Below are 24,304 nucleotides of genomic sequence, written 5' to 3' on the forward strand. Positions count from 1 at the left end.
TCGACTCTGTTCTATCAAGTCCCTCAAGAGAAAAATGTGATTATATTAAAATGAGGACCCTATTTCATTAAAATCATGACACAGGGTCTACAGGAGAACAGGAAAGCGCACCAAAGTTAAACATGAACGTATACGCTAAAAATAAAATATTGTCTCCTTCGAGCCGGAATCGAACCAGCGACCTAAGGATTTCCACGCTGAAGCAATGCCTCTACAGTCCTCCGCTCTACCAGCTGAGCTATCGAAGGGACCTGGAAAAATGCTTTGCTTTTTCTGTATACAGAGTTTCCACTGTGAATTTTGTAATTTTACACATTGATAAATGTGTAAAATGCTGGTGAGGAAAAATATCACTTTTAATTGCCAATCCAAAATATGCCACAACAAGCAATATTCCTTAAGCATCTCAAACATTGCTTCAGGTCATATGCATCTGTTCCTTTTGTGCTCCCATGTTGGGTTTTTTTACACAATCTGCTTGTATTTGTTTTTAAAATTTATGTATTTATGATGTTTTAAACGTTTTCTGTATTTATGTAATTTATGGTATTTACTAGGTATGTTTTATTGTGAGCCGCCTTGAGTCTTTGATGAGATAGCAGGATAGAAATGCAATAAATAAATAAATAAATAAAAGTGACACTGGTGTATCTAGGAGGGCCAGAGTAGGATTATAACCCTGGCATCATTCACCTGGGGCGCACATTTCCCCTCCCCCTCTCCCCCACATCCAACCCTTGGCTAAACTCCCCCACCACCATCGAATTTTCCTGCCCCCCCCTCCACCGCCAAACTTTCCCTGCCCCGCCGTGCCACCATCCCCACCAAAAAACCCAACAAACTTTTCCCTTCTCCAAGAGGCACCAGCCAGCTTGTCGCCACCCCCAGTGTGTTGCAGGCCAGCTCCATTTGGACAAGGAAAAGGTTTATTGGGGGACGGCCCTGAAGGGAGTTTGGCAGTGGGTTTGGCAAGGGCCTGGGCACTGTTTTATAGCAGTACACTACCGAAGCATGGCGAAGTGTTATTACACCATATGAAAATATCAGTCAGTCAGGGAGCTAAACCTTATTCAGAAATAAATGCCAATGAGATCAACACCATTTGTATCGAAACAAATGAATGCAGCATTGCAACTGTAAAGGAGAAAGTGTAAGCCAAATTAGCAGCCCACTCTCAAGTTTGATGTAAAGACAATGTTGAACACAGTCAGCAAAGGGAAATTAATTATATCGTTGATAAAAAATGCCTTTTCTCTCATAGTGGAAGATTTTTAAAAACTTAACTTATCGCTTAACAAAAGACTGCTTTATGCCAGCGCTCTATAAACCAGTACTTATGGCACTCATTCAAATCTAGCACTGATTTATATTGTAACCAACTGAGTTTGTAAGGACTTAAGCCAATTAGAGTATATATTTAATTAGAATAAGTTCAACACTATTGTTTCTACCTCCTCTGCCACATTGTTCTGATTCGCTTGTTTTTTGTATTTAAAATTCTAGCTATTTTGCATTCAGGCATCTCACAAATTAAATAATTATATGTCACTATAATTTTCCAGTTTTGCTGATTTAGAATTCTGTTTAATCCGGCAAGTTTGCAGACTTCAGCAACTAGAATCAGGCTATCAATGCATCATCTTGTTCATTTTGCTTATACACCAACAACAACACGCACAGGAGAAGGAAGGGCCATAAGGGCAGGGGAAATGTTATGTTCTGTGGGTTGCCAGCCATAGGAACTGGAATGCTCCTGGAATTGCAACTGATCGCTGGCCTGAAGAGATCAGGGTATTTTGGGGTTTGTTTGTTTGAGAAAAAGGCTTTGAAGGACATACTGTAACACAAGGATCCTACAGGCACTATGGCACCCACGAATAGTTTTGACCCTGTTCAGGATAAAAATGACAGGATATTTGTGAATTCATCCACCATTTCCAGGACGTCATTTTTCTAGTATGCTCCTTGGGTCCTACTGCCTACCTAGTTCTAACTCCAAGCACTAGGACCCGAGCATTCTAGAACAAAGATGGTCCAGGAAATGGTGGATGAATTCACAAATCCTGTCATCTTTATCCTGAACAGGGTATCCACCAAGTGTTTTTAGAAAATGGATGTGCTCAGGTGGGGCTTTTACCCAGCAAGGTATCTGATTGGCTGTGCAGATATTTTATAATGTTACTTTGGCAGCAGCTTGCTTGCCTCAGACTAGTTTGCCTCAACCAAGGCCAGGCCTTTTTTGGCCATGGCCTGAGCCTGGTGGAACGCTCTGTCTAATGCGACCAGGGTCCTGCAGGAGCTAATGCAGTTCCACAGACCCTGTAAGATGGAACAGTTCAACCAGGCATATGGTCAACTTCTGAGGCAGCTACAGTTAACATCTGAGATCCTCCCATCATCTTACATCAACTTTTATCAATTTTTACTGATTTAATCTGTTTAGCCGATTCAGCCATTAACCTTTATTACCTCATTATTACCTGATCCATCATTTAGGTTTCTTGGTGTGTTAAAGTTGTATTGGGTTGGAATTAGTCACCACTTGGAAGACTGTATTATTTGGATGACATATGTAAATGTTTAATGTTTGCATTGTCTTATGACTGTTGTGAGCTTCCCCGAGCCTGAAAGGGGGCAGAAGGATATTAAAGCGAATGAATGAATGAATGAATGAATGAATGAATGAATGAATGAATGAATGAATGAATGAATTGCCGGTACAGCACAAGGATCTTCACTTCTAAGTTGCAGCAGGCATTTTGGTTCTGGCTCTCCCTCTTGCGGCACCAATTTTGTAGCTGAATCCACCACATTTTGTCAGTACCAAGTGGAAGAACTTTACTTAAAGACACATAATAACTTTAGCTTTTACCAATTAGGGTAAGATTACAGAAGTTCAGCAGAATAATAGTTACTACACAAAGCTAAAACAACCATTTGTACAACTCGGTAATCCGATGGAAACCTATCCCTTTTCTATAAACTCTTTGCCTTGGCATAGCAAACAATCAATGCCGAACAACATAAGAAACTGGGGTCGAGTATAGCCAAGCTCACAAGTTACAGTGAGTGCATCTACAATACATGTACAGTGTACACTTCATTTCTCTTTAAACATGCACTGTGTACTTCTCATGTTACATTCAATGCACATACAGCTGAACATGTAATTGAAACCCAATATACACTCAGGTACTGATCCATGGTTTTCTTTGTAAAGTGAACTCAAACAGAAAATAAACAAACAATACTTAGACTACTCACAAACATAATTAGGAATAAATGCATAAGAAAGGTGCATATTTAATACTTAAGTCTGTGTGTCAGCATCAGAGTGGAACCATAGCAGATACAATGGACATGGAAGTAGTCACAATATTGTCTGCAGATCCACAATTAACAAGTAAGTTACACTGGTCTCTGAAAGTAACTTGCAAGCAAGTAGAACTCTAGAAAAGGTCCATACAAGTCCAAATATCAAATAAGCTCCCCAGTATATGCCCATTTCGTAGAAGTCAATCTACTTCCTCAGCGTAGTACTCAATCTTGACCATTTTACACTTAGATCACTATCATCACAATATAATAGATTTCATGTATGCTAGATCTACTTTCAAATATGAGACCCTTCTGAGAGGGGCTAAGTCTGCAAGAGCATGCTTGGGTACTATTTATTTATTTAATAGATCCGTATCCCATTCTTCCTGCTGGAGCAGGCTCAGAGCAGTTACCAATGATCAAGTAGCATGTCCTAGATTAAGTAGCAAGTACTAGAAGTAGTATGTGAATTCCCTCGAAAGGCCACCCCTTCCACACAGGTGTGGCCTCCTGCAGCACAGGAGTGACAGCATGGAGGGAATCTTCTGGGTTCCTACGCTGGGGAGCTGTATGGCACCATAATGCCAAGGTATGTCCAACAGTATCACTTTACATGGCGCTGGTGGCATTGGCACTGGTGCAATTTCCTCACTACTTCCAATGCAATTACAGCCTTATTCTGGATTTCCTCATGGTTCTCATGGTGGGGATCATTAGTGCAGAACCTGAAAAATTGGCAGTTATGGTTTTGTGACATATGCTCTTGGACAGACTTACTTGGAATAAAATTCACATTAAAATTCAAAAGTGCCAAAATAGCAAATGATTCCAACTGTTCTTAAGCACAAGAAGTATTAACAAGTATTTGTAATAGATTATTTTGCTAAACCAGCAATGTTTCAACTTGCAATATTTCTAATTCATGAGTAATCCAACTAGCTGATGAACAGCAACTATTTCTAGGCTGTTTTCAACATATAAGGATGAATCATATAAACCCCTTTAACACAGTAAGCCCATCTTGAAAGGTCCTATCTTAGAGTCAAAGTTTAAAACATTTTGAATATAAAACAAGTGACATTTTTGTTAAGGTATTTCTGGTCCATATTCATTTAAAAGTTATAGCGTAACTTGCAATAAACTTTGTAGCTAAGCTTTAGGGAAATAGAGATACTCAAATGGATCTTGTGACTCATAAATTATGCCCATTTCTATTTTTGCACATTTCATGCAGACTCATGGGTTGCAGTCTCCAAAAATAGGATGGTGTTTCCAATATGGTCAGCTGAAGGAAGTACGAAGATAACAAGTTCTTATTTAATCACTAACCTGTAGAGGAACTTGATTCACGACAGGGAAATTAAAACTTGAATGAAATTCCCACACCTGACAAATGGAATTGGTAACAAATTTGTATGTGTGTATAAATATAAATTTGTTCATTCTAATAGGCATGGAGAATAGAGCACAAACAGGACAAACCCTTTTTATGAATCTTTACAGATCAGATGTTTGAATCACAGATAACTTAGCCTCATGTGTTTGAGCCATATAATACATCAAGATCTTGGATTTAGATCCCATATTCAAAGTAGTTTTTTAAAATATGAAGATAATGACTCAAAGGACCAGAAGTAAAGATTCTAATACAATTTTGGAGGGGAGAACCTATTCTCACATGGTGGCAATTGACCCCATTCTGATTTCGGCAACATTGGGCAGCCATTGGGGGCCATGTGCTTAGTTTGCTGCCTCTTCCTAGGGCATAGCTGTATTGTGAAGAGAAGGCAAGCACCACTTGGGTCACCTAGCATAGACAGCAGCTTATGTGGTTCTCTGGGTACGTGCTGCTTGGACATAGGACATGCAAAACATAACACACTGTTGCAACTATTTCACCTTATTCACTATACAGAACCGGGCAGCCCAATTGCTATCTGTACACCTGCTCAGCAGGAGCATGGCAGAGTTTTGCTCAGTTCAATGCAATCAAAACATTCATACAATTCAGCCACCTAGGTGTGTGGCCACTTCATACTCACCACCTAGTTGCAGCATCGTGTGGTCAACAATTTGTGGATGTAACTCCCTGTGTAGTTGGGACCCTTTAACAATCACACCAAAACCAGTGCCCTTCTTTTTTGGGAAACTGTGCCATAAAGGTTAAACACCAACTATAAAGAGCTGCACCCTTGCCAATCTGTTCCAAGTACCCATGAAGTCTTCTTTGAAGGCAATTCACAATTTAAGTCCAAACTGTCTTAAACTTATCAATAGGTGCTACCTCAATATCAAGCTGAAAAATAATAAAGTTAATAAGTTATCTCATAAAACTTCCAGGTCCTCCTAAAATACCATCACCATCTCTCATCATGGGTTACACTATATCGTTAATGCTAATTCAACAGTAATTTTGAAATAGAATTATACAGACTATTAACAAAGATTAACATCTGGTCACCAGCAGATCGTCTTCCAGTTCGGTATGTTAAATGAGGATCAACCATGCTGTGATAAATGTCATTGTATTTAGAATTCTAATCTGCTAGGCTCAGGGCAAGTTGTGCTATAAAAACTGAACCCTAACACAAAAATACCTAGAAACATTATAAATCCTTTGAGTTGAAAGAATCATTCTACAATTCACTTACTTTCATTCACGTAGATGGTTTTGCCTGTCCCTTTGTTGAGTCAGCTATTTCCTCACCCATCCTGTGTCTTTGCAGCCACAGAATAAGGGGAGCTGTCAACACATGCATTTTCCCAGATTTCTTTGGAAGAGCAGGATGTAAATTATTTTAAACAAGCAACTCCATGGGCATCTTATCACAGCACAAGTTCCCATATTAATTTCCATGCTCTTCAAGCAATATTATATTGCAATTAAAACTCAAAGGCTCAATCAAGCACAGGCTATGCCACAAATTGATGGCTTCTGTATCAAGCTGGGTAGGTAGACAACTGCTGCTCCGTGCCAGCAACATAAAGCAGCTAGCCCAGATAAAAAGTGTCCAGTGAGCAGGGTTTCCCCCCCAATTCCAGTGGTGGCCATTTTGGCAGAGATACTAGAAAAGTTGTTTAGCTCATATTTTTAATATAGCAATCAAAGGAAATTCCAAATACTGTACAGTGAAGTGTAATATAATACACTATTATAATACACTATTGTTACATTACAGATAAAAAACAAATTAGTACAGCAAATCACAAATAAAATCCAAATGTGCTGAACAGCCAGCATTGTGAACATGGTATCATTGCTATTCTAATTTAATTCAATATGTAAAGCACTTGCTGTTTTCAAAGAGTTCCTAAATATATACAGTTCTAATGCTTATTTATACATTTTTAAAAATTAATTACTTCCAAAAGTGCACTATTTCTCTTCCTGGCAATAATCCTCATTAAAATAAAAATCTAAAATTACCAATCACAGTTCAGTTTTACAACTTTACTATAATCATAGGTACTAAGTGGGAATTCTGCATTAGAGAATTTTAAATGCAACACCGTAAATGTAAAGATTTTGTGATATTCACACATTTTGATTAATTATAATGCCAGTCCCCAAACGAAGGAGACAACATTCTGAATTGTAATGTTCCTCATTTCAAAATAATCCAGAGAAAAAGTAACTAACTAGGATCCTAAACACACATATCTGAATCTCACTGGGATTTACGGATGATTCACACCATCCAATATTGGGTTTGTATAAAACCTATGCTTCTTTTTCAGCTGGTCTGAAAAAGTATCATTTCAATATCCACTGCATAGTCATATCACAATTTATCCCTTTGAACAAACACAGCAATGTTGGTCTTGAAAATATACCCCCTCAATTGTTAAGTACAGTGACAGCTTCATGTTTTACTAAATAAGAGAACAGGAACCATACCTGGACATGGCAATTCCTAAATGCTTTTGGTAACAGGCTATTTTCAATTAGATATATAGAATCTTTAAAGCAAAACAGAAATAATGTATCTACTGGGTGGCGAGAGATGAAAATAATATTTCAGAAAAGCCTGGAATCTGGCTATTCCATAGGCTACAAGAAAACATTTTTAAAAAATTACATGAGCAAGCCATTTTTGCAGCTGTGTAACAGAAGTGTTACTTTTAACACTGTAATGAAAACCAAATGTGAAGTTTCCATAAAAATATAAAACAGTAGTATATTAAAGAACACATATACCTAAAACACTTAAATTCACATTTGAATGTAAAACTAGAAGTATGTTTTAATTCCAGCAGTTTTCAATATGCACTTCATTTTTAATTTTTTTTTACATTTCTGTGATTGTACAGGGTCTAATCCCTCTTAAGCAAACCAAAGTAGTAAATGCTGCTGGGCTATAGACCTATTTTCCATTCACACTGAGTATCCAGAACTGCTTGGCTGTTGAACAAAGTACGCTCAACCTTGAAGACAAAGTAGAAGATAGCAATCTTTGATTTGATAAAACCACTGTTTAACTGACAAACTGGAAATCAAATACACATCAAAAACCTGATGCGAATCATACATAAGGAACCTGGTAATTTCTAAAGTAAGTTCATCCTACAGGTCTTTAACATTTCCTCTCCAGACTAGAAGTTCCCCATAAATTCATTTTATATTTGCCTGTCCATTATTAAAGAGGCAATTCCTTGGCTATCCTTACAACGTACTTAAACTCACTTAGTGCACTTTTGCAACTATTGGTTGCAATTGCTACTGAATTCAATGGAACTTTCATAGTACTTAATTCAATTTTGACTGAGATAACTGGTGAACAACTGCAAAACTAAGTTCAACTGCATCTACCGCCCCTTTCGTTCAGACATAGGATTTTCTACACAGCCTCATGACTCCTAGCATTCCAATGTTTCATTGCACAAACTGATTTTCATTCCACACAAAAGAGATTACAGAACAATACCTTGAGCTTTATTTTCTCAGTAAGAGAAAGATGATTCTAAATTAATACCATAAACTATGCTGCAAGTGGAAAGGCTTTTTACGAGTCATAAGCTTTGACTTACTTACATGTGAATTTTGAGAAAGCAGCGTTACCAATATTCTTCTCTGTTTCGTGTACTTATAAGACTAAAGTCAAACCATCAGGCTGCTTATCAACACTGTAAATTCAAGTCAGGTTTAGACCTGCTAAATGCGATGATTCTCACTCAAAGAAATTTTGAAACTGCAGTTCTGTGAAGGGCTAGAGCACAGGTGCCAAACTCGTGGCCCTCCAGATGTTATGGACTACAGTTCCCATCATCCCCTGCCAGCATGTAGTCCATAACATCTGGAGGGCTGCGAGTTTGACACCTATGGGCTAGAGTCCTGAAGAACTTCCTCACTGTAATACTGTAACTTCCAAAAATATTTTTAATGGAAATTATAGCTGTTAATCCAGATTCAGAACAAATTTAGATCTCTCTAGTGTAGCAGGCCCTATTGTCAAAAACAATAAGGTTACATTCTTTCTTGGAATGACAGGCTTCTTACAACATATCACAAGCTACCTTTGACATCTGGTCACGGGCAGCTGGGACGTCAGAACAGAGCTCTACTTCACCTGCTCTCATTCACACATAAATGGTCTTCTGGGTCATAGCCAAACACCTAAAGTTATGGAATATACGGATCCTCAACAAGCCACAGATCAACTGTAGTCCCATGTGTTTCTTGACAAGAGTAAGCAACACAAAACTTAGAAAAAATATATTCAACTTGTTTATTTGTGAAGATGTGACTTGTATGCTTGTATATAGGAGTGTACTGAATAATAAAATATGTATTCCCTACACGAGAAAAGAAAAAATGGTGTTTGAATTCATCTATTTTTCATAGACCAGAGGAAGTTACAACTTCAGTTAATTTCTTGTATAAAAATAGACCTTCTCTGACTTGGGATATTTAATAACAGTATTGTTTAGAATTTTCTTGTGCGATTATAAATGCAGGAAGAGTGACCATATTTTCAGAATGCACACATTTATAATGCAAACTTAACATCTGTGGGCACTCAACAACTGGTGTCAGTAATTAAGCACTTGACAATTCTGTTTTCTGTATTGCAAGTCTTTTATCCTTTCAAGTTTATTTTCCTCATATGAAGCAGTAATAACGCACATAAAACAGAAATATGTAAAGAGGCAAAAGTGCAATATCAGTATTAGGATAAATATTCCATCTTAATGGAGCAAACAATGGTTGCTTCTTAAAATTTAGCACTGTAGATCTGATGAATATGCTGTTTAAGTGGATGACAGTTTAATCCAAGTGGCACAGAAAGACTGCATCACCAAAAAAAAACCCAAAAAAACCCCCAAACTAAATATTTTCCATTCCTGGGAAACTAAAAAGCAGCTTTTACTATACCACTGAAAAACTTCTGATGAAATTTCTTTCTGCTAAATTTCATTAATCCAACATGCTCAGAAAATCTTAATAGCCCCACCCCACTCCCAACAAGAGAATGGATACATACCAAAATCTTCCTGCACTCAATCAATCCACTGGCCTGCTGCAACTACTTCAAATACTTGCTTACAAATGACTGTCTTTGCAATGTGAAAGCATGCCATGGTAGCTAACCAACTCAAAACTAACATGCAATCACTTGCCAACAGGGCAATGAAAAAGCTATGCTGGCTCAGACTGCCATGCATTAACATCACTGACTGTTGGCTTCATGTTATGCTATATTACCCTTTCCCCTATCATTCTGTAAATGCAGACCTTTAAAGAGATCTCAAATCAATATCCTTATATATTTCAAGAAATCTGACAAATGAAAATAAATCCAAAACATTCAAAGCAGGTCTAGGGGAATGTTCTTTTATGCTGTAATTCTGAATGGATCGATGTCTGACAACACACGGTACATTTGTCAGGGTTTATTTCACATATCAATCTTAAAAACCTAATAAGGATCTCAGATGGGCTGCAACATTAAGACTTTAATGGAAATAAAAATTACAAAAAAATTATAACCCACATCTACAGCAGAAATTCATCTCAGTGCATATCCTAACAACTAATTTACAGGTAACTGAGAGCTAACTTGGGCAGCAGAATGGTATATTAAAAGCTAGTCTCTATCACACATTTGCTATCATGCAGTGAATAAGATATAATCTTTGAAACATACAAGATTCAATGAACTAGTTTTATGTGGCCCTGCCAATAAATGTTACATTTGCACATTAATCTCTTTTTTCTTTATCAGCTTTTAACTATTCATGAATGATCCATTGGCTCAGTTGTACTAGTGATTTCTGCATCTTGACTTTCCATTTCTTCAGGCTCTTCAACAGAGTTTCCCTTTTGAGCTTTTGATCTTGTAGGAAATGTTCCTTCCACTGCATTTGACATGTTACTATCTATTTCTGCCTTCAGCTGTCCACTCCCACTTGAAAATGATTCAGACAAACTAGTCTGAGGGCTTCTAGTTTTAGCAGAAGAACCTGCCCCTTCCAATTTCCTTTGTGAGAAATCATGTGATGATGATTGCTCTGTGTTCTGATCCCGCAAGTGCCGGTCCATTGAAGCCTGAATGGAAGAGACCATTTCCTGCAACTTTTTTCGCTGTGCCTCTATCAAATTAGGGTCAAGCTGCCTGCTGTCCCTCATTGTTCCTACTCCAGGAGCTATCCGTATAAGCTCACTGTTAACAGAAGGCTCAGACTTAGCAGAGCTGGGACTGAAGTCTGTGCCTGTACTCTGTTTCCTTGTAAGTGGAGTTTCCCTTGCCACTCTTTGATGAAGGTGTTGACTTCCAGCTGCAGTTCCCAGAGAATGGCCTTTGCCCTGAAATGCAGTTACATTGTGAAGTTGCTCTGACTTCTTTTTAACTACTCCACCACTACCAAGTTTTAGAAGCCCATGCGAAGGACTTGCTTCCCTGCTTCTTGAAGAAGCCTCTGCTCGGACTTGATTCAAGGCTTCTTTAACCAAGTCTTCCACATCAGTACCCACGGGGAAGTGCCCAGCAGCATCCACACAAAGTTCCAATCTGTCTTCTCCAGCATTGTACACAAAAGTCTTACCAGGCAAGTGTGGAAAAGTACAGTGCTTACCATCAACCAGGCCTATGGAGGGAAAAGGGGGACAAAATTAAATGACTGGTTAAAAACAGCCTCATAGCAGGTAATAAAACCCATTAACACTAAGATTCAAGGTAAGAAAACAAACCGCCATTTATTTAATTATTACACGTAAGAAATTAAGTCCTTGAAAGTCAATTGTCAATTTTGCTAAATGCAGAATGAGAAGCAAAGAGGCAGACCTTCCTGAACAAGAAATTCCATAATTTGTAAATGTATTTGTTTTTAAAATGTTACTTTCTTAAGGTTACTTTCTACAATAATAAAACAAAGCGGGGATGGGCGGTTTAAAATCTAATATATTAAATAAATAAATAAATAAATAAATAAATAAATACATACATACATACATACATACATACATACATACATACATACATACATACCATCATTAAGAAAGCCAGGACATAATATAAAATACTCATTAAGCAACCTAAAGTTATGTAGATCCTCAGACCAGAGAAGTAAACCATAAGCACTTCAAAAGACAGAACCTGGGTAAAAAAAGTTTAAAACCTGGGTTCTTAGTTGAAAACCTGGGTTAAAAAGAATGTTTTGGCCTAGCACATAAAAGAAAATAATGTAGGCACAAGAAGACCTTCAAGATACCATAACTGAAAAAGTCCTATCTCTATCTGCCTTAATTCTGAATGCTGGGGCACAGAGTGTAGAGATTCATAAGAGGAGCTTAACGGGAGGGCTGGATAATAGAGGAGGTCCTTCAAGGCTCTTTAAAAAGTAAGAACCAGCACTCTGAATTGCGCCCAGAAACAAATCGGCACCCACTGCAGATCTTTTAGCACAGGGATATGACAATAACCTGGTTGCTACATTTTGAACCAAAGGGCTTTCAATGCAGCCCCACATGAAGTGATTTACTCTAACCTGGATGTCATCAGAGAGCATGGATCACTGTGGCCAAATCTGAAATATACTGTAATGAATAAGTGATTCCGGCCGTGAAAGCCTTCAACAATATACTGTAATGAACATTACTCTGCAGCACTTTACTAGCCCATACAGATCTTCAACAAAATGTCAGAAAGTGCAACAGGACTATAAAAGTATCATCAGATGCCTTATATTGGATCATCAGACATCACTATATAAACATCATCTGCAAACAGCTGCAAACATGCTCATGATGTAAATGAATATGAAATTTCCAAACTTCCAAATACACTTTACATGTGACAATCTACAAATACATAGCCATACCAAACAGACATGGCATGCATCAGAATGCAGCCTTACAGGTCTCACCAAGACTTGGAATTTCAGTTTGCAGGCAAGAAACAAACCCCAAATTGTTAAAACTCCTGAATTTAAATTTAAGGGAATACGAGAGGACACAGGAGCTTTCAGACTGACTGATATTCAAAACAGATTATAGTGTATGATATATCAACATATCCAGAATTTAACTACTAATACATGCTCTCCTGACTTGTAGCAGACCTTTCAATAAAAACAGTGTTTAAGACTAAAGCAAACAACCCTGTATATTCTCATCCAGTGGAACAACATGGGGAAAAGGTGCAAACTGGATCGCATGCTGGCTTTATATAAGTAGTTCTTTGAAGTAAAAGACATTCTATAAACCAACTATGTTTTTTAAAAGCATCTCATTTTCCCCGGGATATGGTTGGAAGGCACATGACACAGAAACATTGCTATAGCTAAGCAAGTAGGGGTGTGATTGGTTTCTGAATAAGAAACAGCATAGTAAATTCATGTACAATGTAAATTCATGTACAACGCCTTGAGTTCTGTGATGGAAGAAGGGTAGGATGTAAATTTAATATATGACATTTCTTATCACAAATAAAATACCATGCAAAGCTAGTGTTAATTTTCATTCCAAGTTTTAAAATCTGGTTATATTATTGTCCTTCATAAATATGTTGGAGCCTGAGAAAGGCTTCTTAGGAAGAGATCAGATCTGAATGTGAGCCATCATCAAAGATTGTCAATTTCATGCAGCATCATGTCTGTTCAAAGTTAAATGCAAATATTAAATAGTGTGAAGATACAGAATTTCACTTTCAAAAGAAGCACTAACAATAAACCTAGCTTTAGTTGCAAGTTCAACTGCCAACAGTGATAGAGCCTTTTCAGAGAAGACACCCAAGACCACAGAATTTTCTCCTCGAAGAGGTACATTTGGGCAACCTGGTTCCTCTCTTTTAAGAGGCCAGACAAGACAGTCTTCACCTGAGTGTTTTTGAAGGCAGCAAGGATGAGAACAGGACACTGTTGCTATGCATCAGTTCATTACACATTACATAGGACCTCTTGCCTAATTTTTGTTATTAAACACTGCAGGCAGTAGAGTGCAGCACCAATGCATTCACCCCCTCCGTCATCGCAAGGAGCAATCCCGCCAGCGGAGTAGGCAAAGATTTAATAAGCTTTCAGATTTTCTGGCAGCAAAACCTGGACCTCGGGACTACCGCAGAGCTACTCTGGCATCCGAGAGGCCACCAGCACACAGTGGTTGGGTAGGCCAGGCTGTTTCAGGGAGTGGAGCCAACTGTAGTTGGCTTCCACCAGCGTTCCAGTCTGGGAATGCTGCCGTCAGAGCCATTAGACTTACAAAAAAAAAAGTTGGTTTGGGCTAAGAGGCAAGTCAGGCGGCAGGAGGGTTTTCAAAAGACCCACCTTTCTGTGCTGCCCAAAGTCCCTGTGGAGGTGGCGCGGCGCCGCAGCCACCTCTGCGCTTCCCTCCTATCTGGACAGCAGTGTAAAACTTCACTCTGAGAACAGGAGGGAAAGTGCAGTATAATTAGAGTATTAGTTTGTAAGTCAAAAACTTCCATAGTAAGAACTGTAATGTTGCTCCTTCTATGAATCCGAAATTGTTACAGTTCTAAACCTTTACAAAGTCATAAACTACTGTGGGAAAACAGGTGACTGGGCTTATTTCTAGAATGTAAAGCCCCTGTACATTAAAAAAGAAGGTTCTCCTGCCATGTCAAATGCTTGTGGGGAGAAAGTGGGGGGACTGGTATGATTTGGAACATCACAAATGACCCTTTGGATCCTGGCCTTATTTTATGCTTTAAGAATATGCATCAAGTGTAGTTATACCTTCTTCTTTCAGTTCAGTATTCAAATTTAATTCTTCCAGAAACTGAATAGCATGTAAAATGCAAGTTAATCAGCTAAGAACTATAATTCTAATTAAAATGAAAAATTAGTAACAGAAGTCTACCATTTCTGATGTATCTCTTTCCAACTGCCAGCTTTTAAAATTGGAAGCAATATATATTGTGAGCAGGTATGTATGATGGATCGCTGACTGGCTCTACAAAAAGTCAGCATTAATAGCTTATATTGCCAAATAGAAACAGGTAATCTCCCACCACCCCATGCATGTCTATGAGAATTGACATTTATTGCAAAAATGTATTAACAGGGAGTCAGAAACAATACCCATTGTTTTCTTCATTATATTGTAGAACACACCACCCTGCTGGAACAAGTGAGGAAGCCCCTTTGCATAAGACCAAACATCTTCTCCTGTGGATGAGACACAAAAATAATAAAATTAAAGTACCACAACAAAAAGCAAAATCAAAGTACAAATTAACGACCTTCATTCATGATTATTGTAAAACAGAGTTCCTAGCATCTCACAGTATTCCAACATAGCATCACACCCTTGTGAGACCAAATATTCAAGTAGGGTAGACCTATGCAAATAGGACCACGCTTGTGTTGAGTGGCATATAAATGGCAAGTAAAAAAGTTCAGCCCCAACTTAATGGTGCCAGTGAAAATATCTCTTATCTTCTTTTAAATAAACACTACTATCTGTAGTCTGGTGTCAGACGAGGATATGGGAAAGCAAGGTTTCCATCTCCACTCTGCCATGGAAGCTTGATGGGTGAGCTTGGGTTTTGACTTGATAACATAGCAAACTTGCAACAATTCAGGTTTTTATTCCTACCCAGACTGAGAACCATTTCGCACATTGTAAAGAATCAAGAATTATGACATGCCTAAGTAGACCTGTTCAGAAGGTCTCCCCCATAACAAGGATTCACAAAAATTACAATAAAACCAGAGAAATGGGGGGAAAGTCACATGTCTTTTTTGCTCAAACAGTAACTGGAGAGCTGTTTCACATTACAAAGAAGCAGCAAAACAGAGTTTAAGGGCATTTATTCCACTGAAAATCAATTACATCCAAGTATTTGGTTGAAAAAGTCCCTGAAGATCCTGATCTGAAGCGTCTGGAAAGAGATCAGTACTCTATTAAACACCTCACATAACATGCTCTAACTAGATAACACAGATAAGTATAAAAAAGCATTTGAAAACTTATGTACCATCAAGGGTGAAAGTCAGCTTTAAGCAATCCAGTTAACTTCCACCACCCCCCACTGAAGATAGTCTTCCAATAATATGTCTGCAGAAGAACATAAATGATCTTTTGTTACTTTGGAAGGACTGACTGCCTTGTCGTTAGAATACCATATCTTCAGAGCATGTGCATGATGTTGGGAAAGTATTTACAAGTAATGCAGAACAGTCACTGCAGAAGCCCAAGTTTCTACTTGAATGCTCTACACCTACTGTATATATTCATCCTTTTTTTCTCCTTAGTTCTGAGACATCACCCTTACAAGACAGAAACAGGATGGGTAACACTTCTTCCCACTCAGCCCCTGAAGGCGCTGGACTCTATGAACCCCCCCACAGACTTTCCAGGCTAGTAGAGGCTTCTGTCTTTAAGACTTGATTGCAATTCAGAAGATTCAAGGAAAAACTGAATATACAACAAAAAACTCATGACCAGACAGTCTGGTGAGCTTTGGTCCAATTATAGTAATACTTTATAGTTTCACTTTTGTTTCTTAATCTCTACTCAGTTTCGTTTCCTAGAACAGATTATCAATTCAATTTCCTTTTAACCAGACTTTTGGATAGTTTACAGTACCTTGACAATTTCCTTTTAACCAGACTTTTGGATAGTTTACAGTACCTTGACAACCCAGCTTAATTTTCAAGTTGTGATTACAAAACTTTCAAATTTAGGAACCACATATTATGGCAGCACTTGAGACACTAAATACATTCAAGCAACAAGCCTTCTGGAAGTCTTATGCCATTCTGCAGTCATCTGAGGGGCTTTAGATGCAGCAAAACAGACCTTCAAAAAACACTAGCCAAGCATTACTTTTGATGTCATAAAGCCAGTGCAGCCAATGGCAAACACTGCAATATATTGATTTTATTTGTAACACTGCCAATTAATTGGGTTTAAAAGTCTTCTTAAAATATAACCTTCAACCGATCTGGCCGAGCAGCAGAAAACACATTTGATATATTAATCATGCTGGAACATCTACATTATGTACATTCCCTGACAAGCTATTCTGTCTTCAAACCCAAGAGTCTCATTTACTGTTATGAGACCTTCCAATTCTACCTGCTTGCTGTCTGACGCATTAAATAAACTACAGCACTTTTAAACACTAATCTATCTTGTTCAAGGAGGCCCCGTAGTGAGTAAAGCAAAAGCATTAATTGGCATTCAAATATACTGCAATGTCTAAGTTACGTGTGTGTGTATAAGCAGACAACCAAGCATTTTCATTTTTTTCTAAAAGGAAAAACTGTACACATGTATACAATCCTTTTGAAGGTCACATTAATAGTGTTATTTATTTCAGTTTGTCATAGCCCCTATAAAAATCAATATTTTGCCACATGTCTAGCAAGTCAACACTTGGAAAATGCCAGTCAAGTCCTCTCTTACCCATAAATGTTGCTAGAAGACACAGAGAGTACATTTCCTTATCAATTTGCTCTTGGAGTTCCTTGGAAGAGATTTTACTAGTAACTGCAGCATCTTCATGTTTCACAGCATGGGACGAGTGCACCAAAGTAGACTGGCTATTATCCTCCTTTGCTTTAAGGATCTCTATGGTTATTCTGTCACCATGCAACAAAGGAACAGGTTCGTTTTCCTGTCCTTCCTTGGGTGGGAGAAGTTCTTTGGGAGGAAAACCAAAGCGAATGCATTGCAAATGAGGAGGAATATTAAATTCTCTAGCTATGCTTTCTTGTAACTCTAAAAACGTGGTAGTGGACTTCAGTGTAAGCATTGCCTGCCGCCCATCGTTTGTTGTTATACGTATTTTCTTTTCTTTTGTAGATGTTGGGGAATAAGGAGTCTTTGTTGGTGTAGCAGGTGCCGATGATGGCCCATCGGGAACAACACCAGGGGAAGCAGTTCTAGCTGGCCCTTTCTGTGCCTGTTTTAATTGATCAGTTTTTCGTTTCTGCATTACAGGAGCCTGTTCTGCAATGTTTTGCTGAATAGTTCTTTCAGTCTTACTCATATTCAGTTCCTCTTTGTGCAATGTTTTTGTTTTTTGTCCAGTAAGTATAATTTTGGTTGGAAGCTGAGATTCCATGTCTTGTCCATGCTGAACATCATCAACTCTTCGGGCATGAGCACCATCAATATTTACAGGTGTATAATCATCAGGGTTCTTTTTGGCTGTTTGATGAAGTATTGTATTGACAACTTTCTGAACAAGAATCTCACTACCAAATTCTCCAGGAAAATGCTTGGTAACAAGTTTCATTGCAACATCATACACATTGCTGTTCAGAGACAGGTCACTTTCATACTGGAACCAGTATACAGACTCTCTTACCACTCTCCCACCCCATTCTAAAGTAATAGGAAAAGCTTCAGGAAGATTGTCATATTCTTTCCCTTCCCAATAATGCTTGAATCCACAACCACATTTGCCACCTACAGATCTAGTATTAGTTCTGTCCCCATCTAAATAAACAACAGAGCCATCACTTCTGACACGACGTACTAAGGTTCCATGGCACCAATTACAAGCATTCAAGCTACTCAAATTGTAGTCTGGTACAAGCACATCCTTCACAGGATTATACGAGCACACCAAACTGTTGAGGGGAAAGCTATAATTTTTATCAGGCCTTAGCTGCCCATGAGTACTTTTTGCCAGATTATAGAGCTTCCCTCCTGGAGCCAGCCACTCTGGAGGAACATGAATTTCTGAAAGGGCACCACAAATTAGACACTTGTGAAGGCGGTTGTCTAGCACGGCCTTTTTAGCAGCTGCTGTGACATCTTCAGGTTGAACTCCAATTACACCAGTCCGTCTGTAGAAATATTGATGCACATCAGCTACTAAACTTGGATGAATACCATGCTTATCCATAAAGACCTCCTCCATGGCAGCAACTAGTCTCATCAAGTATTTGTCTTGCAAACTTCTGTCTCCTCCTATTACACAACCACCATCTTCTTCCAATTTTACATACTTTTTTATAAGATCCTGAGGTACCCCCCAAGCTTTAGGGAGTAATTTCATAGGCAATTTAGGCAAAGTAGCACCTTTTATTCCAACGAGTGGAATATAATGGTTACGTCCAGAACTACTCCAGGCAATGCAGATGGGTTTGTTTAACATGCCATCTTTCCCCATGCATTTTTCTTCAGGTATCAATCCAGGAAGGAACGTTGCTGAGTAGTCTCCTGAACTACGCATTCCACTTAGGGAATCCAAGAGAATGATAGGCCGATGTAGCACATTGGCTAGACCAAAGATGTGGATGTTTCTAAGGCCCATTGGTACACCTTCTGGGGGAATGAAACTAGGGTCACACTCATTGATGATGTCTTCCCACTCCACAGCATCGATGAAGTCGTGAAAAAGAGCTTTGTAGCGGGCAAGGTTCTCTATGAAGTGCTTTTTGAGATTCTCCCGTAATGCATGCCAGAACAGTTCTCTGCCCACTAATGCACGGGAGATAGCATGGACCAAGCAATGACCATCTCCATCCACATGGACTGGGATGAGGCATTCCTGGCTGTTGTTGGCCTTCTTTATATCTTCAAGGGTATCGTGCAAGTAGAGAAGGCTGCCAGAGCGATCTTTGCCATAGCCCACCGTCTCCACATGTTCAGGCTCGATCAGGAAGGCACGATCGCCAAGAAGAGAACAGTCAAAGACGTCTCCTTGGTTCATCTCCGTCAGCAGTTTGGCCTTGCCCGTCTGCCTGTCCATGCCATACCGGGCCAGAATAGGAGACAGCAGCTTGCAGTGATAGTTGGAGAGGCCCATAACTTTGATCACCTCCGTATTCTTCCGGGGAGGCCCCGCCCCGCTCACCCCCAACAGCGCGTTTCGAAGCAGGTTGTGCAGCACCAAGTCCGGGTCCGTCACCTCCTCCACCCCCAGCAGTTGCCGCTGCTCATAGCGCTGCCCGCAGTCCGTGCACTCGATGCTCCCGCTGCTCAGGGGCCCATGCGCAGGGAAGAACAGGCGCGCCTGGCACTTAGGATCCGGGCAAGTGCCCGAGAAGATCCGCCGGTCCCTTTTCTTCGACACCGGCGCCGCTACCGGCTGCTGCTCCTGTTGAGGCGGATGTTGCTGAGGCGGCTGAGACATCGCTCCGCGCCTCTCTGCCTGCCTGCGGCCGGTCTCCTTCTCCCCTCAGTCTCTGCGACTCGCGGCCCCTCAAAGGCTCATCCCCTCTTCTCCACCCGTAACGGACAGAGCTCGGCACAACCCGCCCTTCCCCCTCAGTCCGACAGTAAACACGGAAGCCTCCGAGCCCAGCGCTTACTGCTTCTTCACTGCCCTGGCCGTTGCCCTCAACGTAACGGCCTTTCCCCTCCTTCCTTCCATGCAGACTGCGCAAGCGCAAGCGCTCTACACCACCCGGGAGTTGTAGTTTTCTTTGTCCAGAAATCCCAACCGAATGGAATAAGCAGGCCGTTTCTCAAAGACTACAAGTACCGTCGTGCCACACAATACAGGAAAACAGTGAGAGAAACGGAGCGGGCTATTTTTACATAAGGCTATTCGGGAAATGTAGTACAGTCTACAGTGAATGCTTAAGAGGTCGAAGAGGCAAGAAATTTTAAAAATACACTTCCTAGAATGCTTTGCGCACTGTTCTCTGGAGAAAAAAAAAGTTGAGGGCGCGTGTAGTTTACAGCTGACGCGACATTTGCAGATCAGTCTTTGGCGTTTTACTTGGAAGCAAGCCTGGTAGACTTCCCAAGGGCTTGTTCCTTAGTGAATTTGCTGAAGTATCTAGAAAGTGACATAAAAGTGGTTTTGGACCGAGCATCTAGTGATGGTTCCTTAATTTCACTGTTGTGATGATAGCTCATTACGGATTTAGTTTCAACGATTTTAAGTAGCATGTTGATTCTGTTGACCCCAGCGCTGACCCCATGCATGTATTTATGAGTTTCAACATCCTAAATTCTAATAATTATAATAAAAAAACTTAGGAAAGGTTACATGCGTAAGGATCTCTCTTAAAGATAATTGCGGACAACTACGTATTAATAATTACGTGTGCTAAGTTTTGCATGAATTCCCTTGTCAAAAGGTCGTAGCTTTCATCGTGCAATGCTTCCTTTTAGGTAAGTATGCATAGTGTTGCAGCTTTCCTTTGCAATGCATTCCTAAATTGAACTGAAATCAATTGTTTTAGAAGGGTATACCCTGTTTAAGATTACATTGTTAATCTTGGATCCCTGATTCATTATTAAATTTATGCTTCAAAAATCATAAACAAAGTGGCAGTAAATAACTTTATCAGGGTAAACTAGTCCCTCAATCAGAATCCAACCCTTATTTGTTTCATTTAAATGCTTTGCAGAGTTATAGCCTTCTAAGTCTATTAAAGTACAAGTGTGTTTAGCATTCCACCACAAAATTACTGATTATAGAGATTTACTATATGCTCTCCTATTATCGTTCTATGTAAATATAATTTCTGTATAAATGTCTCCTTGGGGTTGATTTAAAGGGGATGCTGGCAAGCAATTGAAACTGCTTGTGCAAGCAGCTACATATTATCATGCTACAGATTTGCTGCTCATGCAGGTCTTATTTCAGTGTACTAAGCTTGTAGAGCTGCTTTGCACAAACAGCAGCACAGTTTCAATGAGACAAATACAAAGTCTTTCAGGTAAGCCGCCCAGAGCCCCCAGGGGATGGGGCGGTTTATAAATCGAAACAATAAATAAAAATAAATAAAAATAAGCGCTTTGGCCTTCTCAAGATTGTATCGAATTGGGCATTAGTGTTATTTTTTTAATATCAGGTGTGACCAGGTGCCCTGATTGTCCCATTCTCTTGAAGGGCAGACACAGGGAATCTCAGGCTGTGCAAGGATTGCCCAGTAGCCAACATTCAAAAATGTGAAATATTGATCAATACACCCTCCCTTATTTTACATTTTGAGTCTGGCCACATGGGGACTGCTTCTTCCTGTAACATTTCTGCTCCTGGCTGTGGATAGGATCCATGGCTGCCAGTTGCCTCTTCATCAGAGGAGTCCTCAATTACTTCTGAACCTGGCTGGCTATGACAGGCAGTATTCCCAGCACCAGAGGTTGATGATCAGCAGGGTTACGGATGTGACTCTGCATCTCAGGTGGATGGCAGTCATACTCCCTCAACTCTGACCCTGGCTGGAATTTGAATGGGAGATCTCCAAGGATTACTAGGGTCATGACAAGGGGGCGGGCAATGGCAAACCACTTCTGCACTGTCTCTTGTCTTGAAAACTCAGTGTAGTTGTTATAAGTGACTTGACAGCAAGGGAAAAACAATGAAAGTGCATGCAGCATCAGACTGAGAACTGAGATATGCATATCCAAGTCATTAGTGGTCTGGGGCCTTCATATCTGCAGGACCACCTCCTCCGATATGTCCCCATGAGATCTTTACTCTCCAGAAAACAAAATCTCCAGGGACCCTGACCCTTAACCTGAGCTGTTCCACTAGGCCTATAGCCGAGGACAGTGTTAGTTTGTACCATCACTACAAACTGGCCTCCTACCTATACTGTTTCATATGCCACTGACTTATTGGTTCCCATGTAGTATGTCAATCCTCCCCACCCCCTGGATTTTCTCATGGCAATTTCCTAATGCAAAATGCTCTCCTGTTTTACAATCCAACATTGGGAGATCTGATTTTGAAACAATTCTTAAATAGTTTTTATGGGGATTAACACCTGTGATACTGGTAGCTTTTAAAAGTTACCCTGAACCCAATTGTGGTGGGAGTGGGGGGCGGGATATAAATCAGAAGAATAAATAAATCAAATATAAACATGTTTAGTGCCAAATTAACCATTATGCACAATAAACCAGTGACTAGGACCTTAGCCAAGTTAATTTGCCAAATGAATTCTTGAAGCTGGACCATCTACAATTACTGCACTTTTATGCGGAGAGTGTGTTTAGCAGTCACTTCCTATTCCATGAACTTTTAAAATTAATTGGCATTGAAAAGGTGGTAGAAAACTTTTCTATTTCTGTACAGCAAGCCTGGGAAAAATAGTTTGAGTTCCAGTTGTAGGAACATCCATGCTACATTGACTAGGCCAACATGAAGAAAAACAGAATGGAATGGGCTGAAATGTGAGAGCTTCCTTGTGTGATTGTAGCAGCATTAATGTGTGCATGTCTGACAATATGCATAAATATTACTTCAAAATAAAACATTGCTAATAGGTCAGTGCTGTGGGCCCCCAGAATTAGCACACAGGGCCTGAATGTCCTTTAATCCATTCTTAGCAAGGATGCCATAGTTTTTAGACAAAAACGTGGGAAATGCCTGGCAGTGTAATAAAGCTCTTGATCTTGACTTGAAGTTGATTCAAACAAGTAAAGTGTACAGTTACAAGTTTGCCAGTTAATATATCATGCTGCTCCTTGACAATGCATAGATGAGTGCTGTTTGAACAACTGTATGATATTTTTACAAACTTCTATGTAATATTACAGAACATCTGAAAACTGATCTTGCTGCTACAAATGTATGTTCTGTTCTTCATGTGAGTGGGGGGTGGGGGGAGGTTTAAATAATGTGATTGCTATTATAAGAACATAAGAGCCTGCTGGATCAGACCAGAGTCCATCTAGTCCAGCACTCTGCTACTCGCAGTGGCCCACCAGATGCCTTTGGGAGCTCACACACTGGCCATGCCAGCAGGGGCTGATGGGAATTGTGGTCCATGAACATCTGAAGTGCCAGAGTTGGACACCTCTGTTCTAGACTTTAACAGCATTGGGTGCCTGTCCTGGGAAGGAGCAGTCCTTAACTAGACAATGGGAGTAGCTCACAATGCAAACATATTATGAAACAATTTCAGAATTTAACAGCAAGTATTTCTTATTATAATGTCCAAGGTCCTTTTGTGAATCTAGTAAGTAATTTTGGTGTATTGGGTTCAGTTCTCTCAAGACGATATAGCTTTTTTGTCTATGTAACATCTCTCTTCTCTTTTGAACAATTTAGGCATGGCTGGATATAACTTGTTAGCAGGTCAGGCAGGGGACAAAGATTCAATTAGGAAATTACATAAAGGATGGATGAATTTTTGCCATGTAGAATGAGAAATAACAGAGAAAGTAGGAAGTATCCTGGGAAAAGGAATGTACCCACATCCAGAAGTGTCCATGTCAAATTCAGTCCTTATACTATACCTGGTCTAGGCCCTGCTGTGTAGTCCAATAGCACAGCATTAGCTAAAATCCCCAAAATGTTTGGATTGAGAAACTTTGGAACAGCACTCACAATCCCCAGGTCTGAATCTGCATTCAAAAAAAGTGGCCAAGGTTTACTTGGCAGTGCCTTTAATGATTGTGCAAAATTCAGCATGACATTTTTAACTGAAACGTAATTACTGGATTTGTCCTGCCATACAGTTGTTGAAGATACAGAAACCTAAACATAAAAGTCATTACTTAGGTGTATATGTACACAACTTAATTTAAACAAACAAACAAGCTCCCAAAAAAGCTTATGAGAAGGACAATCTATCATAAACATAAACTATAAAATATCTGGTA

The 24,304-nt window shown here is 39.6% G+C and overlaps 1 protein-coding gene and 1 non-coding gene across 2 annotated transcripts; both read right to left on the reverse strand.

Annotated features, from left to right (window-relative positions):
• Nucleotides 1-154: 154 nt before the first annotated feature.
• Nucleotides 155-248, reverse strand: TRNAY-GUA. Its single transcript has 2 exons — nucleotides 212-248; nucleotides 155-190 (listed from the first exon to the last, which is right to left on the reverse strand). It is a non-coding gene; the product is annotated as a tRNA-Tyr (tRNA).
• Nucleotides 249-6,395: 6,147 nt separating this feature from the next.
• On the reverse strand, nucleotides 6,396-20,081 carry VCPIP1 (valosin containing protein interacting protein 1). Its single transcript, XM_048507951.1, has 3 exons — nucleotides 17,186-20,081; nucleotides 14,854-14,940; nucleotides 6,396-11,403 (listed from the first exon to the last, which is right to left on the reverse strand). Exons 1-3 carry the CDS (start codon nucleotides 19,866-19,868, stop codon nucleotides 10,553-10,555), a joined length of 3,621 nt encoding a protein of 1,206 aa, XP_048363908.1. The 5' UTR covers nucleotides 19,869-20,081; the 3' UTR covers nucleotides 6,396-10,552.
• Between the last annotated feature and the right edge of the window lie 4,223 nt (nucleotides 20,082-24,304).

Source organism: Sphaerodactylus townsendi, linkage group LG09, assembly GCF_021028975.2.
Source record: "Sphaerodactylus townsendi isolate TG3544 linkage group LG09, MPM_Stown_v2.3, whole genome shotgun sequence".
Classification (NCBI taxonomy): domain Eukaryota; kingdom Metazoa; phylum Chordata; class Lepidosauria; order Squamata; family Sphaerodactylidae; genus Sphaerodactylus; species Sphaerodactylus townsendi.

Excerpts from the sequence above, each read along its gene's own strand:
- VCPIP1 (XM_048507951.1), bottom strand. The coding sequence starts at position 19,868 with ATGTCTCAGCCGCCTCAGCAACATCCGCCTCAACAGGAGCAGCAGCCG. Across the intron at positions 14,941-17,185 it reads TCTTCTAGCAACATTTATGG|GAGAAGATGTTTGGTCTTAT; the intron begins GTAAGAGAGGAC and ends TCTCATCCACAG. Across the intron at positions 11,404-14,853 it reads TATAATGAAGAAAACAATGG|GCCTGGTTGATGGTAAGCAC; the intron begins GTATTGTTTCTG and ends TTCCCTCCATAG.